At 36.2% G+C, this 19,423-nt stretch overlaps 1 protein-coding gene and 1 pseudogene across 1 annotated transcript; both read left to right on the top strand.

Moving 5' to 3' along the window:
• Positions 1-1,080: 1,080 nt before the first annotated feature.
• Positions 1,081-3,347, top strand: LOC110132817 (serine/threonine-protein kinase Sgk1-like; annotated as a pseudogene).
• Positions 3,348-8,349: 5,002 nt separating this feature from the next.
• LOC139037999 (peptidyl-prolyl cis-trans isomerase FKBP2) lies at positions 8,350-8,954 on the top strand. Its single transcript, XM_070475834.1, has 2 exons — positions 8,350-8,665; positions 8,699-8,954. The coding sequence occupies exons 1-2, from the start codon at positions 8,388-8,390 to the stop codon at positions 8,841-8,843; spliced, it is 423 nt and encodes a 140-aa protein (XP_070331935.1). The 5' UTR covers positions 8,350-8,387; the 3' UTR covers positions 8,844-8,954.
• The last annotated feature ends 10,469 nt before the right edge of the window (positions 8,955-19,423 follow it).

Here is a 19,423-nt window from a genome sequence, read left to right as displayed (position 1 = left end):
CTAATTGACTTTATATTAATTCAGGCTTCTTTTTAAAAGAGCTAAACCTATGTGATTACTCATAACTATAATATGTATGCTCCATGAGGGCAGGGATTTCAATTTTGTTCATATCTATATCCAATGTGCGGAGCACTGTCCAACCCATTATTGTCACTGCTATTTAGTTGCTAAGTCAGGTCCCACACTTTTGAGATCCCATGGACCATAGCCTGCCAAATTGCTCTGTCCATGGGATTTCCCAGGCAAGGATACTGGAGTGGGTTGCCATTTCCTTCTCCAGGGGACCTTCCCCACCCAGAGATAAACCTGAGTCTCCCACTTGTCAGGAGGATTCTCTACCACTGAATCATCTGGGAAGCCCTCAACACATAATGGGGGCCATAAAGATCATTGAATAAATAAATGAATGACTATCACCGTATTTCTCTACAAAACAGAGAGAGACTTCTTAAGGACATTATGGCTACCAACAAGCTTGTCTTCAGTAGACATACAAAGGTTGCAATAGTGAAGAGAAAAGGAAAGGAAAATAAAGGGCGTCTGCCAATATTTGTTGTGTACTACTTGTGCCAGAGGTTTTATGGACATTACTTTCACTTCTCACAGAGTCCTCTGAGATAGATTTTACAACTTTCATCTTGAGACAAGGGGGGCTTCCCAGGTGGCTCAATGATAAAGAATCCTCCTGCCAAGCAGGACCTGATCCCTAGGTGGGGAAGATCCCCTGGAGAAGGAAATGGCAACCCACTCCAATATTCATGTCTGGCAAATCCTATGGACAGAGGAGTCTGGTGGGCTACAATCCATGAAGTCGAAAAAGAGTCAAAATGACTTAGCAACTAAACCAGCAAACTTGGGATGGTTTGATATGAAAATCCACATTCTTTCTACATCTTATGTCTCTTCAGATTTGAAAAATAAGGGAAAAAATTTTGACAAGTCCAAATGCAGAAGTGGGATGGGAGAATAAGGACAATAGAAAACAATTTTGTCAAAAATGAACATAGATACTTCCGTTTTAAAAGTTGACATGAGACATTCTAAAACACCCAGCTGGAAACTCAGATCTCCTGGAAACTCCTCCAATTCTCTTTCTACTGCTTCAGAAAGCTTTCATGAAACAGAGAAGGATGGGCCTGAACGACTTTATTCAGAAGATTGCCAATAACTCCTATGCATGCAAACACCCTGAAGTTCAGTCCATTTTGAAAATCTCCCCACCTCAGGAGCCTGAGCTTATGAATGCCAACCCTTCTCCTCCACCAAGTCCCTCTCAGCAAATCAACCTGGGCCCATCATCCAATCCTCATGCTAAACCGTCTGACTTTCACTTCTTGAAAGTAATTGGAAAAGGCAGTTTTGGAAAGGTTCTCCTGGCAAGACACAAAGCAGAAGAAGTATTCTATGCAGTTAAAGTTTTACAAAAGAAGGCAATCCTGAAAAAGAAGGAGGAAAAGCATATTATGTCGGAGCAGAATGTTCTCCTGAAGAACGTGAAACACCCTTTTCTGGTGGGCCTTCACTTCTCCTTCCAGACGACCGACAAACTGTACTTCGTTCTGGACTACATCAACGGTGGAGAGTTGTTCTACCATCTCCAGAGGGAGCGATGCTTCCTGGAACCACGGGCTCGATTCTATGCTGCTGAAATAGCCAGTGCCTTGGGTTACCTGCACTCTCTGAACATCGTTTATAGAGACTTAAAACCAGAGAATATTTTGCTAGATTCACAAGGACACATTGTCCTTACTGACTTTGGACTCTGCAAGGAGAACATTGAACATAATGGCACGACTTCCACCTTCTGCGGCACGCCCGAGTATCTGGCGCCTGAGGTGCTTCATAAGCAGCCCTATGATAGAACGGTGGACTGGTGGTGCCTGGGGGCCGTCTTATATGAGATGCTGTATGGCCTGCCTCCCTTTTATAGCTGGAACACAGCTGAGATGTACGACAACATTCTGAACAAGCCCCTCCAGCTGAAGCCAAATATTACAAACTCTGCAAGACACGTCCTGGAAGGGCTCCTGCAGAAGGACAGGACAAAGAGGCTGGGTGCCAAGGATGACTTTATGGAGATTAAGAATCATGTCTTCTTCTCCCTAATTAACTAGGAAGATCTCATTAATAAGAAGATTACTCCCTCTTTTAACCCAAATGTGAGCGGACCCAGCGACCTGCGGCACTTTGATCCTGAGTTCACCGAGGAGCCGGTCCCCAACTCCATCGGCCGGTCCCCGGACAGCCTCCTCCTCACGGCCAGCGTCAAGGAAGCGGCTGAAGCCTTTCTGGGCTTTTCCTATGCACCTCCCATGGACTCTTTCCTCTAAACGGTCTTAGGGTTGGTTGCAAAGGATTTTCTTAGTTAACCTTTTGGCAGAGCTGCCAGCTGACAGGACATCTTAAAAGAATTTGCACATCCCTGGAAGCTTGCACATCTTGGCAGTCTTATTGCACACTGTTTGCTGGAAGCTTTTCGAAGAGCACATCCTCCTCAATGAGCTTGTGAGATTCTCCTCTTTATTCTTCCTTCCAATGTGGTGCTATCTCTGAAATGAGCAGTAGAAGGCCGCCCGAGACAGATGCAGTGGTCTCACTGGCTGTTCTGAGAAGGCGCTTCTGGAGGCCTGTCGGGGCCACGATAACGAATCTTATGAAATGTGCCTTTTCTGATGAGATCGTGTTAGCTCCAAAGCTTTTCCTGTTGCCGAGTGTTTTCGTTCCGTTTCTCCTGTGGACTCCTGTGTGATCCGCCGTATGAGTGTGGTATGCTTGCTCCCAGAAGGACTCAGTTATAAGCATCAATGTGACGCAGAACACGACAACGTGGGACATTGTTTGTTTCTTCCATATTTGGAAGATAAATTTATGTGTAGACTGTTTTTTTTTTTGTAAGATATACTTAATAACTAAAATTTATTGAAAATGGTCTTGCAATGACTTGTATCCAGATGCTTAAAGAAAGCATTGCTGCTACAAATATTTCTATTTTTAGAAAGGGTTTTTATGGACCAATGCCCCAGTTGTCAGTCAGAGCCTGGTGTTTTCATTGTTTAAAATGTCACCTATAAAATGGGCATTATTTATGTTGTGTTTTTTTTTTTTTTTGCATTCCTGATAATTGTATGTATTGTATAAAGAAAGTCTGTACATTGGGTTATAACACTAGTATATTTAAACTTACAGGCTTATTTGTAATGTAAACCACCATTTTAATGTACTGTAATTAACATGGTTATAATATGTACAATTCTTTCTCCCCTCCCTACCACACACCTTTTTGTGTGTGATAAACCAACTTTGGTTTGCAATAAAACCTTGAAAAATTAAAAAAAAAAAAAAAAGTTGACATGAGTCTAGAAAAGTGTTTCAGAAACACAGAAATGAAAATTCATGTCCAAATTTCATTGTTTTTAACTTTCTAAAAAAAAAGTTTTGCTAAAATACAATTATATCATTCTAGTTACAATATATTTAACAGCTCATTGAGTTCACACACATTAGTGACCACACCAACCCAAAAACCTTCACTAGGCAACTCTGGTATGTTTTTCCTATTAGAATTTTCAGATGACTTTGAGTATTCATCTCAGTGGTTATAATTAATTTCAATAGCTTCTGTGTTAACCTCGTGGTTAACTTTTCTGGAAAAGTGCACCTGATTATTCAGTAAATGAATAATTAGGTAAGGTAGGAGACTAACAAGGCTACATATTGGCAGCCCCTAGTAGTAGGAGAACTGTTGAGTAAGTTCCTCTGGGATGCATTAAAAGCTGTGGAATCAGAATCTTACCTCAACAAGTTGGTGAAACTCATGCTGCACCCTGGGGGGGGAGTGGGGGAATAAGCTAAACTGAACTAAATTAAAGTTTATTAGATCAATCAAGCGGTATGCTAATAAGAAATCTGCTTCCCAAGTCACATTATCTAACCTGATTGGAAGGGGCATGGATGACAACTGCAAGTGGATGTTAGGCACTTGATGTATGAACACAGAACATGTTTGGGCAAATCCAAACTGAACCAAACTAAATCAAGCTAATGTCTAAGTCACAGTAATGTTCACTAGAACAGATACACAGAACCAATGTGATAAATGCAGACCAGTGTGATACGTATATATACATGTATACACTGTTATATATATATGTATATGTATATATATATACATTTTATATTTATATATAAAATGTATATATATACATTTTATGGAAGAATTGAACCAAAGGAAAGTTGAACTGGGTCACTGAACTTACAAAAGCAAAAATGAAATGGACATAATAAAATTAGGCAAAACTAACCTTAAAGAACAAAATAGTGAAACGACAAGGAGAATGTCTGTATCGCTTTCCAATCTAAACAGAGATTGTCTCTAACATTTGCAGGGTCACACTTACTCAGAGCTTTGAAGGATAACTGCTTACCACAAATTCTTTTGCCTACAAGGCATTTTGATAATATGAACAGGAAAATTCAAACAAGACAACAAATTAAAATATATTGATGATTCCATAAGATAGTTGGAGTTCTGTGGCTAAATTCAAACATCATTTTCATTTTGTTTGTATAAGAAAACATCAATTGTCTACCAACATGATGACTTACCTTTGCTTTAAAGAGCTTTACTGAAATTTTGGGATCCCCTGGTAGCTCAGCTGGTGAAGAATCCACCTGCAATGCAAGAGACCTGGGTTCAATCCCTGGATTGGGAAGATCCCCTGGAGAAGAGAAAGGCTCCCCACTCCAGTATTCTAGCCTGGAGAATTCCATGAACTGTATAGTCCACGGGGTCGCAAAGAGTCAGACATGACTGAGAGACTTCCACTTTCACTGAAATTTTATTTATAGGCTATTATAATGATAAAATTGAATTATTTTTAGTGGACATGTACAATTGTGCAATTATCATCGCACTTGAGTTTAGGTCATTTCTATGACCCTAAAAAGATCCCTCATGCCTGCTTATTGTCAAACCTGCTCCCACACACAAACTCAGGCAACCACTAATCTTTCTGGCTCGATAGTTTTGCCTTTTCTGAAAAGTATACTTAAATAGAACCAAACAAATCATAGTCTTTTGTGTCAGGCTTCTTTCACTGACCATGTGTTTGAGGTACATTCACACTAGTATATGTCAGTGATTTGCTCCTTTTTATCTTAACCCAACTTATTGTTGCTTACTCGTTAAGTCTTTTGCAACCCCAGGGACTGTAGCCTGCCAGGCTCCTTTGTCCACAGGATTTCCCAGACAAGAACACTGGAGTGTGTTATCAGTCATTTCCTATGCCAGGGGATCTGGCCAATCCATGGGTCGAAGTCACCCACGTCTCCTGCACTGGCAGGCAGATTCTTTACCACTGTATTTAAGGTTATTATTGATATGGTTAAATTTATAGCTGTCATTTGCTATGTTTTCTATTATGCCATTTTCGTTTCTCTGGTTTTTTTCTTTTTTTTTTTTTTTTTGGTCCGGCTTTCTTTTGTAACTAATCAATGTACTTAGTGTGTTTTTAATTTTTATGTTTATTTTTAACTAAATATTTTAATTATTTTCTTACTGGTTGCTCTGCAGATCACAATAGGCATCTGAACTGTTCACAATTTGATTTGTGTTAATGTCTCCAAATTCCAGTAAAATAGAGAAATTTTGCTGCAATATTACCCCATTTATTCCATCTTCCTTTATGTTATTAAATGTATGTATTCTACCTATGTATATTATCAAATAAACAATAGTGTTATAAGTATTTTTTTAAATTTTTATCTTTCAAAGAAATTAAGAAAAGAAAAATATACAGACTTTTATATTTGCCAATGTATTTACTATTCATGGTTCTTTTCATTTCTTTCTATAAGTTTAAGTTACCCTTTAGTATCATTTCCTTTCATCCTAAATAAGTACTTCCTCTAGGATTTCTTCTAAATACTGCTGCTGCTGCTGCTGCTAAGTCACTTCAGTCGTGTCCGACTCTGTGCGACCCCATAGACGGCAGCCCACCAGGCTCCGCCGTCCCTGGGATTCTCCAGGCAAGAACACTGGAGTGGGTTGCCATGTCCTTCTCCAATGCATGAGAGTGAAAAGTGAAAGTGAAGTCGCTCAGTCGTGTCCGACTCCTAGTGACCCCATGGACTATACTTCTAAATACTAAGGCAGGTCTAGCAACAAATTCTCTTACTCTTCACTTAGAAGAATCTTTATTTCTTCTTCATGTATGAAGAATAGTTTTGTTGAATATAACTTTCTTGGCTGACAAGGTCTTTTATGTCTTTCTCACTTTGAATATGTCATTCCTTGTCCTTCTGGCCTCCATTGTTTCTGAAAAGAACTCTCTTATTAAACATGCTGTAGTTCCTCTGGATACAATGAGCATTTTTCTCTTGACACTTTCATCAGGTTGACAACAATGTATCCAGATGTGTCTATATTTGTGTATCCTACTTGAGTTTTATTGAGATCCTTGGGTCTGTAGATTGTTTTCTACTAAATTTGAAAATTGTTCAGCTATTATTTCCTCAAGTATATTTTCTAAATGTTTTCCTCTGTTCTCCTTTCCTAAAATTTCATTATATGTGTGTTAGTGCATTTAAATATTGTCCCATGAGTCTCTGATGTTCTGCTTATTTTTCTTAGTTTTTTTTTTCTTTCTGTTCTACAGACTGGTTCATTTTTTTTGCCATATCTTCAAAGTCACTAATTTTTCTGCCATCTCAAATCTGCTTAGCCCAACCAGTGAATTTTTCATTTTGATCATCATACTTTGCAAATATAGAATTTCTACTTGGTTCTACTTTATAACTTCTATTCTTTATTGATATTTTGTATTTATTGAGTCATCATCACCATATTTTCTTTGAATCCTTTAAACATAATTACACAGTTGTTTTAATTCTATTCATAATAGTTGCTTTGAATCTTTTTTGCTAAATCCAACATCTGTGCCAATTTGTATTGGCTGTTTATTTTTTCCTGAGTAAAGGAAAAATACTCAGGAAACTACTTCTCTGTTACTCTGAATTTTCCATCAATTTTTGTTGAAAACTGGCTATCAAAGTTTAGCAACTCTGAATTCTGTTCCACTCCTGAGGATTATTGTTGCTGTTTTTTGTGTATTTGTTTTGGTTTGTTTGTTTTTCTTTTTAATGACTTGCTTGGAGTTAATCTGTGGAAACTTTCCTTGCCTTGCAGTGTGGGAACTGATGTCTCTGCTCAATATTTTTTTTCACTTTTTAGCCTAGTTTCCCAGGAGTCATCCTGATTGTATAGCAGCTGACCAGTGCTTGATCAGAAAATATATCCAAACATCTTGAGCTAATATGGCTTCCCCCCTCTGTGTGGATTGAGAGCTTCTTTCAAGTCTTCCTAAGCTTTTACTTTATACAAATCTCTCTTTGGTATTTCCTGCTTATGTGCACAGCCTTTCACTCAGCCAGCAAGGTATAGAGTTTATCTAGTCCAAGAGTTACTATCTCATTTCTGGGATCTCCCTATTAAATATTGTACCTGTCAGCTGGTCTCTTTCTTGCCCTAAACAGGGCTATCATCTTCGCCTAGGGGAACTTTAAGTTTTCTCCATTCATTTTCTTCCAAGTTTTCTATTTTTTATTGACAACACCAATGAGCTTGTTTCTCTCTCTCTCTCTCTCTCTCTCTCTCTCTCTCTCTCTCTCTCTCTTCTCTCTCTCTCTCTCTCTGTCTCTCTCCACTCTCCCCTTTAAGTTAAGACAGTCCTCTCTGGCAGTGAAACTGATGTTTTTCACAGCTAGCCCTGCACTGATTTTATTACTGTATTAACCAGGCAGAGGAATAGTGCAGAAAGATGGCAGAGAAGAGAACAGCACCAGGCAAGAACATTATAAACTCCCATGGTTTACCTAACATTCAGCAGTTTTTTATAAACAAATATTTCTCAATTCATCACTTGCCTTCCATTAACTTCAGGAGATTGTTTTTGAGAATTTTATCCAGTTTTAAAGTATTTTTTTAATTGTGGGAAGAACACGACATGATTTGTAAGAGTACAATACAGTATCGTTAACTATAGGCACCGTGTTGTATATCAGATCTCTAGAACTCATTCTCTTGCATAACTGAAACCTTGATTAGCAGTTCCTCATCCCCTCCTCCCCTATGCTACCAGTCCCTGGCAACCCTAATTCTATTCTCTACGTCTATAAATTTTACTATTTTTAGATGTATAAGTGGAATCAAGCAGTACTTGTCTTTCTGTAACTGGTATTTTCACTTGGAATAATGTAGTCAAAATTTATGCATGTTGTCACATGTGGCATAATTTCCTTATTTTTGAGCTGAATAATATTTCACTATAAGAATAAACCACAGGCGGCACGACTGGGTTGACTCCGGGGGCGCGGCGAGGAGAGAGATGAGGCTGAGCTGGGTCTTGACAGTACTGTCCATCTGCCTGAGCGCCCTGGTCACGGCCACAGGGGCCGAGGGCAAACGGAAGCTGCAGATTGGAGTCAAGAAAAGGGTAGACCACTGTCCCATCAAATCTCGGAAAGGGGACGTCCTGCACATGCACTATACGGGGAAGCTAGAAGATGGAACAGAGTTTGACAGCAGCCTGCCCCAGAACCAGCCCTTTGTCTTCTCCTTGGGCACAGGCCAGGTCATCAAGGGCTGGGACCAGGGGCTGCTAGGGTGAGTCGTGGGACCATGGCTGTGGTCCAGGAGGATGTGTGAGGGAGAAAAGCGGAAGCTGGTGATTCCATCAGAGCTGGGGTATGGAGAGCGGGGAGCTCCCCCAAAGATTCCAGGTGGTGCAACCTTGGTGTTCGAGGTGGAGCTGCTCAAAATCGAGCGACGTTCAGAACTGTAGCCAAACTGGAGAGGGGCGGTGGAGAGGCCCTCATCAGGGACCAGACTGTTTAAAGAAAAAAAAAAAAAAACCTTAAAACCCAAAAAAAAAAAAAAAAAAAAAAAAAATAAACCACATTTGCTATGCTTATTTATCCAGTGATGAACATTTAGATTGTTTCCACATCATGGATATTTCGAACAATGCTGGCAATGAACATGGAAGTGCTAATATTTCTTCAATATCCTGATTTCAATCCTTTTGGGTAAATACCCAGAAGTGAAATAGCTAAATCAGGTGGTAGTTCTATTTTTAATTTTCTGATGAACTTGATACCTTTTTCCAGAGACTACATCATTTTGTATTCCCATCAAAAGTGTACAAAGTTGTAAAGTAATTACCCTCCAACTAATAAAAATAAATGGGGAAAAAAAAGTGTACAAAGGTTCCAACTTCTCAACATCCTTATTGACACTTGCTGTCTTTTTTTTTTTTTTTTAGTAGCCATCCTGACATGTGTAAGGTGATATCTCATCGAGATTTTGATCATATGTGTAGAAAACCCTAAAGACTCCATTAAAAGAACTGTTGGGACTAGTACACAAATTTAATCAAGTTGTACTATATGTGATCAATATACAAAAATCAGTTACATTTCTATACACTAACATGAATTATCTGAAAAGGAAATTAGTAAAACAGCCTCATTAACAATTGCATCAAAAAGAATGAAATATTTAGGAATGAATTTAATCAAGGAAGTAAAAGGCTTGCATACTGAAAAGTACAAAACATTGATGATAGAAATTAAAACAGACACAGTAAGTGGAAAAAACATCCATGTTAATGAATTAAAAGAATTGCTACTGATAAAATGTCCATATGGCCTATGTTTTCCAATTTTTCCATCTCTTCTTTTTTTTTATGTTATTTCTCAAGTCTTTATCAAGCATAGTAGAAAAGCTCTCATACATATATATAAATAATATGTATAGTATATATTTTAGAAAACATGAATTTTTGCTTGGTATATATTTTAGAAAACATGAATTTTTGCTTGACTAAAAAATTTATGACATTTTGATTCCTCTTGTTTGACTTAGCTTGAATAGAATGCTAGATTTCTAATTTTAAAAAATAGATATGCAACAAAGTTTTACTATATAGCACAGGGGACTATAGTCAATATCATCTAATAACCTATAATGGAAATTTTCAAAAACAATAAATGTATATATGTATAAATGAATTACAAAAAAATAAGTTCTTTTTAAAATTTAGTAATGCTTATCTTTTTGCCAGTTTTTCTAAATGTCATATGGACATCTAATAACAACATATGAGATACAAAATTTTAAATATATTTGTGTAGGATAAAAGATAAAGACATTAATATAAATAGAAATATATTTAACTTATTAATGCTTCTATTTTTATTTTTTCTGCACTTGGTAAACTATTCTCAGAGAAATGTTAATATGTCTCACTATGATTATATATTTTTCTTTTCTCTTATATTTCTTCTGATTTTGCTTTATGTATCCTTGTTTCTTTGGTGTTATGTGTCTGTTGGTTTATGACATCTACTTTCTTTGTGAATTGCACATTTTACCATTACAAATATTCATCTTTGCTTCATTTAAAAATAAATTAATTAATTTAAAAAAGTAAAGTGATCAACATACTCAATGCAATCTCTTTCAAGATTCCAATGGTATTTTTTATAAAAACAGCAAAAATCTCTAAAATTCATATAAAATCATAACAAATCTGAAATAAATAATCAAAACAGTCTTGAGAAGAAAAAGTTGGAAGCATTACACTTCATGATTTCAAAATATGTTATTACAAAGCTACAGTAATTATAACAGTATGATATTGGCATAAAAAGAGACATATAGAATAACAGAATTGAGGAGTCCAGAAATAAATATACACACATGAGGTCAGCTGATTTTCAACAAGGACATCAAGAATTCACAATAGGAAATGGATAGTCTCTTTAAGTGGTGTTGGGAAAACTGGACATCCAAGTGCAAAAGAATGAAACTGGGCCTTTATCCTTACACCATACAAAAAAATCAACTCAAAATAGATGGAAGACTTAAAGGTAAGACCTGAAACTGTAAAATTCCTAGAAGAAAACATAGGGAAAGCTTAATGGCATTGGTCTTAACAATGATTTCATGCATACAACATCAAAAGCACAGATAGTAAAAGCAAATACACAAATACATACGACAAGTAGAACTACATCAATCTGAAAAAAACTTCTGTGTAGCAAACTGTCAAGAGTGAAAAGGCAACCTACAGAAAGGGAAAAAAATATTTGCAAATCACATATCTGATCATAATTTCTGAATTACAGTTGACCCTTGAACAACACAGGTTTGAATTGTGATGGTCCAGTTATACACGGATTTTTTTTCGACAGTAAATAATAGTACTACACAATCCACGGTTTGTTGATTGCATTGATGGGGAAATGAAGATAAGTAGGGCTATCAATAGGTTATGCATTGATTTTTGACTGTGCAGAGGGCTGGAGTGGCAAGCTGAAAGGGATAGTGAAAGGGATTTAATAAAGGGGCTTCCCAGGTAGGAAAGAATCAGCCTGCCAGTGCAAGAGACACAGGAGAGGCGAGAGACAAGGGTTTGATCCCTGGGTCAGGAGGATCCCCTGGAGTAGGAAATGGCTACCCACTCCAGTATACTTGCCTGGAAAATTCCATGGACAAAGGAGCCTGGTGGGCTGCAGTCCACGGGGTCAGAAAGAGTCCGACGCAACTGAGTACGTGTAAAGTAATAGCCTGAAGCAAATTATTTCTAAATGCTAAGTCATTTTTAAAAAGAGAAATATGTAAACATATATAACAAATATAAAAATGAGAAAAGGAAAATGCATTCTAGAGAGAAAAAAAGCATAATGTTATTAGCTAAGTACAGTGAAGAAAAAAACAAAACCTTGAAATTAATTGAAACTACTCAGAAGATTTAAGAAAAAAGCAAAGACAAAAACAGGGAGTATCATAGAAGAAACAAAAGAGAGGTAGGTTTAGATGGCACTTTGGGTGATGGCAAAGTGAAGGGTGTTGGCAAATCCTCTTTTTTCAAATCCAACTGAATTCTTTTTGCTATTGAGTTGAAGGAGTTCCTTATATACAGCTGACCTTTGAACAATGTGGGTGTTGGGGACTCCACTCCCTTGAACTTTCCCGGTGGCTCAGACAGTAAAGAAACTGCATGCAAGGCAGGAGATCAGGGTTTGATCCCTGGGAAGATCCTCTGGAGAAGGGCATGGCAACCCACTCCAGTACTGTTGCCTGGAGAATCCCATGGACCAGAGGAGCCTGGCAGACTACAATCCATGGGGTCACAAAGAGTCAATACAACTGTCTAACACTTATTACCGTTAGGCCCAAAGGGTCAAGGTGAGAGAGCTATTACCAGATCTCAGTTAGAGCTGTGGTATAGAGAGGTGCCATGCTTTAGGTTTCACAGGGCTCCAGTTTACATAATTTAAAGTACTCCCTTTAGGAAAAACTTAAGTAAAATTACAAGTATAAGATTAAGAATGAATGTGAATATTTTAAAATTTAAAAAAACTCAAATTTTAAAAATCAAATAAATATCACAAACATAGCAAAATCTAGAAAATAATTATTTTATTAACTACCAGAAACAGTTTTTTTTTTGTTTTTTTTTTTTAGGGTATAGTGATCTTTTATTTGCAATTTAAAGGTAGGGGAACCAAAATAAAGAAAGGCTAAATAACTTGACCAAGCAATACAACTAATGGGTGATAAAACTTGAATTTTCTTTTTTTGTTTTTTTTTGTGTTTTGTTTTTTTTTAAAACAAGAACTCAGTTTTTTAACTTCATCATCTCTTGCATTTGAAGTACTCCTCGATGACATCCTTGGCCTGAGATTCTTTGCCATACTTCTTAACTACCACACAACTGCAACCAACCACTTTACGGGGTTTCCAGAAACAGTTTTGAAACATCTTTCATTTGACTTCTTTTGTTGCACATTCTGATTTCTTCTTCATATAATTTTAAGTTTGATTTTTATAAGGAGAAAATAAGTCAATATTTTCTCTAACATTATGGATTGAAATTTTTCATCATTGTGAATTTAGAATCAGCTAGTACAATATGTAGCTTCACAGTTCCTATTATTAATGTCATGTAAATTTTTTCTTTTGTATTCAAATTTTGGAAACCATCTATTAAGTGTCTGACATATTTAAGCTATAAGATTTCAAGTTTTCTTGTGTAGCAACTCATATTAAATACTATTTGAGTTGACAATAGTCATTGACTAGTTTGTCCTAACTGTCCTCATTATAGGATCTTACTGTGAGTTTTCTATTATCTTTATCGATGCCAGTAATTCATGTCAAAGCATCAGCAACTTTATATCTTTCTCCAATATGTCTGTATGATTCATTCTTCTTTGTTAATTAGATTATCAAACAATTCAAGAGCTGTTTCATTCTTTCCATTCATAATTTATCTCTTCCTCTTAATGAATTACAGCTTTTAGTAAAATCTAAAAATAAATTTTATTTTTATTTCTCATTATCAGAATAGCTTCTGATTTAATTATTCAATTTATCATTTTTGTTTCATATTTCATTGCTTATCTCCTAGTTTTTTAAATAATATGTTTAGAGATGATAAAAGAAATTATCCTTCATTTATCTCCTTATCAGGAATCTATTTCTTGCTTGGATTTTGAAAATTTGTGATGTATTATGGAAATATTCTAAAATTTCTTTTCAAATATACTTTTTAATGTCAGAACATTTTTTTCCTTTTAACAAAAACATCGGGTGGAGAGGGAGGTGAGAGGGGGATCGGGATGGGGAATACATGTATATCCATGGCTGATTCATGTCAATGTATGACAAAAACCACTACAATATTGTAAAGTAATTAGCCTCCAACTAATTAAAAAAAAAAAGAAAAAAAAACATACGACCATGAAATATTGCTGAAGCCACTCCCTAGGCCTTGGAAAAAGCCTGAATTTGTGAGTGGTTCTGAAGCTTAAGCTTCATTCATTTCATGGAAATCTTCCTCCAAATGCAGTCACTGCTAAATCTTGGTCCACCATGAAAGAACCCCAGGAAACCAATACCTCAACCTCTCTCTACTGGTGCCTCCAATGGGCCAAAGCCAAATGGAAGGGCAGACCTGGAGGGACAAACAGTATAAGAAGCCTAGCTAGTTGTCTGTCTTCCAAAACTTCTATTTTACAGTATTTCTATCTTATTTTGGCCTTTTGTGCTTGTGTTCATAAGGAAGACAAGCAAAATAAAGAATGTGTTTGACATTTGCTCAGAGAAATCACTTCCTCAAGAAGCACTTGCTAGCCTAAGTATGCCTGTGAATGCTATACAATCTTGGTTCAGCAAAGCATATTCCTCCCATAATGCATTCACATATCATAATCATTTTGAAAGCTTCAACACATGTCTTCTAATGGTGTCACTCTATATAATGAGATATGCAAATTAGAGTGTTATAGAGAGTCTTAATTGCATTATATCATTCAGAGTTGTAAATGTTCAGCTAGTTACAGCCCAGGTAGAGCAATCAGAAGAAGAAAAGAAAAGAAATAGTCTTTTGGCTGTTTGACCCAAAAATGAAATAGACTTACACTGCCAATAGGCATATTAATATGCTCCTCAGACACCTATAGTAACAGGGGATTAATGGGGATGGCCTTAAGACCTGTATCAGCCTTTTCTTATAAATGCTTTATGAACCTTGCCTTCAGTGTTTTGGGGTTCCCAGGCTCTATTTCATATGTTATTCTCAAGCTTATAATAAACTCCAAGGAATTAAAAAAGAAAATATGACTTGTCAGGTAAAGAGTGTAGTAGCATATAGAATATCTGCTGAAGAAAAAATATGTTCCCTTTCATATAGTTTCCATGTAATTAAATAATGCCTATAATGTTATTTTTCAAACTCTAAATTCTATCATGATTTGGCAAGATAAGAAAATGGAACCTGGAAACCTTTTCCCCATCTCAGAGCAGGCAATATCTTTTAGTTATCAGCAACTTCTAAATAAGCAGGGATCTCTAACAGATTGTTCCACAAGACCACAGTCATATGCCACCGATTTTCATATCTGTTTCTGCTGTACATTATTCTAGGCATCCAAGGTCAGCAAGATCAATTGAGCAGCAAACTATTGAAATAAAGAAAATATACCAAAAAAAAAAAAAAAACCAGATAGACCCATTCTTCATTTATTAAACCACCACCATCCTTTCCAATATCCACAGCCACTCCCTTGTACCATCAAAGCCCTATCATGACCAGGACCATTACAATCTGTCACAGACGACTACAGCACAGGGCCATGCTTTTTTCAGAGTTAGCTTTGTCTTGTTCATTTACTGCAGTGGTGGATGAGCTGTCTGGAATAACTTGCCTTCAAAAATCACACAGATATATTTAATCATGTTGGGATAAATAAAATTTAAAGCAGAAAATCACAATTTTCCCTAAGACAATCCAACTCTCTCGTTTGATCCTTGAGAAAAACGTCTCTTTATTCATTTATCTAATGAGCAGTAACACTTTAGTACTTCACCATTATCTCACACTGAATACATTCAAATTAAAAGCTTAACTCTCCAAAACAAGATACTTGAAATTGTGTCACATTTCTGTCAACAGCATCATTTTCCCACTTATCAAGTCTCTTAATTTGTTAGTTGTTATTTCCTCCCTGTTATTCATTCCCAATTAGTTTCCAAGTTACATTGGATTTTCTCTCTAAAAATTTCTCATATTCTATTCCCTTCTCTATCATTCTCTTCCAGCATCATTCCCTTCCAGAGAGCCAAATAGCTCTGGCTATTTCATGCCTAGTTTATGACATGAGCTCCATAAATGACTTCCACCCCCATATATTCTACAAATTGCTTCCAAACCTATTTTCCAAAAATATAATTCTGTCATGTCACCCCTCTGTTGAGTATTTTATGGATAGTCAATAGTAAAAACAATAGTTTAAACTTGCCAGTTTGGAAATCTTTCATTTCACCAAAATTCATACCACCTAAGTTTCTCTTATTGTCCCAAACCTCCCAGGACTTTATGAGCTACCTCTACCAGAGGTAAGTCAGAGTAAAATAGAATATACTCAATTTCAGTAAATAGTAGATTCGAAGGGGCAGGAATCAAGGTCAAATATGCTAAAATTTAGAGTTTAAGTCAGTAGAGATCACTATAAGTGGATCAGAATCAAGGAACAGAGGAATAAGGACAGTTCCTAAGAAATTCCCTCAAACATAGGATCACCATTTTTGGCCACTGAAAGTTTATTTTCAAATCTTCACTTTCATATACTACTCAATATAAGCTCTCCATAAGTAAGCTTTTTTTACTAATGGTTCTCAGACCGTACTGCCCATCTGAAGTATGTATAAAGTTTGTTAAAACAGATTTCAGGATTCCATCCCCAAAGTTTCTAATTCAGTAGGTCCAGAGCCAGAAAAGGCATATTTTAACAAGTTCTTAAGTGAGGTTAATGAGGCTGGTCTGGGGATCCCACTTTGAGAATCAGTTCCCTACGTAAACACATTCATCTTGCTGTCTCTGAAATATGAAAGTGAAAGTCGCTCAGGCATGTCCAATTCTTTGTGAGCCCAAGGAAGGAATTCTCCAGGCCAGAACACTGGAGTGGGTAGCCATTCCCTTCTCCAGGGGATCTTCCCAAGCCAGGGATTGAACCCAGGTCTCCTGCATTGCAGATGGATTCTTTACCAGCTGAGCCACCAGGGAAGGCCAAAATATAAATCTGCATCCTCAAATCCTACAAGCTGGCTAGAATGGTCACTGCACTTCAGTCAACATACAGTCCACTCAGACTGCATTACCACACAAAACTCTCCCTTCCCCTGATGCTTACACTTTATTGTCTCTGCTTATAGCACTGGTTTGGTTTCTTTTTTTGAGAGACTTCTTTGAAAATAGACTTGGATTCTAAACCTGCCTCCAACTATGTAATTTTAAGCAAATTACTCAAAGTTTTTGAGCTCTCTTTTACTCATTTGTAAAACAATAATAATAAGCCCTATTTTTACTTTGTGTGAAGACATCAACATTTTATTAGGTTTTCCACCTGCATTAGTTACTTTCCAGTTTCTGATCCTCTACTATTTAATAAGCGTTTACCCTCAGCCTTCTCAACTCTACAGGCCAAAATGGTTACAAACATTCATTTATATGGCATCTTTATAAGTCTAATCATACAATTTCCAAGGTGAAAATGTGGTTTTTAAATGTAACTCCTTCATTTGAGCTCATTGTCAGAAACTACACATTTGGTAGATGGTAGGTCAGGCTCAATTCCCTTTGCATGATTTCCACCTTCTCAGGTAAAATCTTTTTACCAAAGTTAAAAGATTGCTGACATGATGTGAATTGATGTAGATAGTGGAGGAAGGAGGTAATTCAGCAAAGGGGGTGTGGTCGGAGAAACAGGCAACACGTAGGAATTCTTATTCAAAAATATGCATTTCTTCATATCATTATTACATGGCTATTTTTCTGAATTTTTTAAGTTAGTGTCTCGGAAGTTTACTGAGTGAAAAAAGCTAACCTCAAAGGGTTACATAATACAAGATTCCATTTTATAACATTTTTGAAAAGATAACATTATAGAAATGAAGAACAAATTAGTGGTTGCCAAGAGTTAGGAACACAGGTTGGGGAGAGGGAAGGTTCTATTAAAAGATAGCACAACAGATTCTTGTGTTGAAGCAACTGTTCTTTATCTTGACTGTGGTTCTACAAATCTGTACATGTGGTAACACAGCATAGAATAAAATATACACACACACATACACAAAGGGATTTATGTAAAACCCGTGAAATCTGAATAAGGTCAATGGATTATATATTCATGTCCATTATCCTAGGTGTGATATTACACCATGGTTATGAAAGATGTTATCAAAGGGGCAAATTGAGTAAAGGATAAATGAGATATCTTACTGTTATTTTTTATAATAACTCCATGAAGCATGGGGTTATTTATTGGTTTTAGGCTGACTTCCAAACACCTGATGTCCAGTTTAGAAAGAAAATCCTTTTAGGATAGTACCAGAATAGTTCTGAGATGTGTTTATAATTCTTGGAAGAGAAGAAAGCTTGTGAAGATACAAAGAACTGTATCTCGTATATTAGTTTTGCCTACTTTTGACTCTAAATATAAGTGTTAAAGTTGGAAAATCGTAGTATTCTTGAACTGCACTAAGTTTTCACTGGTTTAGACCTTACCAGGTAAATCTGATACATGTCTCATGATTGTCACTCAACAAATATTTATTAACTTCTTACAATATGTCATTATCACTGACTTTACTTTTTTTTCTATTTTATATTTACAGTCAAATGAAATAATTTTAAAGATCCCCTAAACTTTTTGTGACAATCAGATTACATCACGATCAATGACAATCAAAGCTTTATAGTTTAGAACTCTTGATACTTAAAATTTTCCCTTATATAGAATGGAATGTTTATACATTAATTCATTCTGGAGTCAATATAGCTTATTGATTCAGAGCAAAGGCTCCGGGGCCTGGATACCAGGGCTAAAATTCTGGTTCCAATTTGTTGGCTGTATGAGTTTGGACAAGTTACTTAACCTCTCAGTGCTTCTGTTCCCTTTTCAATAAAATGGGGAATATAAGATCCTCTTCACAGGGTTGTTCTGATGATTAAATGAGTTACTGAATGTAAAGGACACATAGAATATACTTCATCAATGACAGTGGTAAATAGTTATTCATTCATTTGTAACTGGCTTGTTCCCAAAAGGTTTAAACAAGCCAACTGAATTATATATGTAAGACATTATAAGACATTATATGTGTAAACCAATTCCATATTTATGATGTTATTGTTTTAGGAATAATAAACAAAGCAGGTTGCTCCTGAATGGGAAAAGACAGTATTACTCATTCACAACTACTAATTAGTATCACCTCAAATCAGATTTTGAAACAACTCAATACTGAGAAGTGACAACTACCAGTGAAGAAGAAAACATTCACCAACTAGAAAAACACAACAATGTGAGGTTGACTGTCTAGTTATCTATATTTCCCACTAAATTGTATTTTCTGGAGGAGCCAAGACTATGTCTTTCTTTTCCATTTTAATCCCCAGTCCTAGCATATTGCCTGATACATACTAGGTACTCAATACATTTTTCAATGAATTAACACTAAGAGTCTAGAGTAACAGAGCAGATAAATCTATATTTGTCTCAGCAATTTCTTCTATGGAGGGATTTGCAATACAGTCATTCTATACATCAAATTATATTGAGGCCTAAAATGTTTTAAGCCAACTCAGAACAATGAATGTGTCAAGCTCATATCAAGTTTTCTTGTGTAATATTTTTTGTAAGAAAAGTCTTACACACATTTGAGGATTTCATACACACACACAAACACTAAAAGTATTTTTAAATAATTTCTATAAGCTTTACACGTATAGAAAAACTATATATAGTCATAGATTTTTTTCATTTCCCAACAACGTGAATAAAAATGCGTCCT

Source organism: Odocoileus virginianus, chromosome 13 (genome assembly GCF_023699985.2).
Source record: "Odocoileus virginianus isolate 20LAN1187 ecotype Illinois chromosome 13, Ovbor_1.2, whole genome shotgun sequence".
In the NCBI taxonomy this organism is placed as follows: Eukaryota; Metazoa; Chordata; class Mammalia; order Artiodactyla; family Cervidae; genus Odocoileus; species Odocoileus virginianus.
Note: the sequence above shows the minus strand (reverse complement) of the source record. Positions and strands in the feature narration are given on the sequence as shown.

Coding starts and splice junctions, on each gene's coding strand:
- LOC139037999 (XM_070475834.1), top strand. CDS start 8,388: ATGAGGCTGAGCTGGGTCTTGACAGTACTGTCCATCTGCCTGAGCGCC. Junction 8,666..8,698: donor TGGGACCAGGGGCTGCTAGG/GTGAGTCGTGGG, acceptor GTGGTCCAGGAG/GATGTGTGAGGGAGAAAAGC.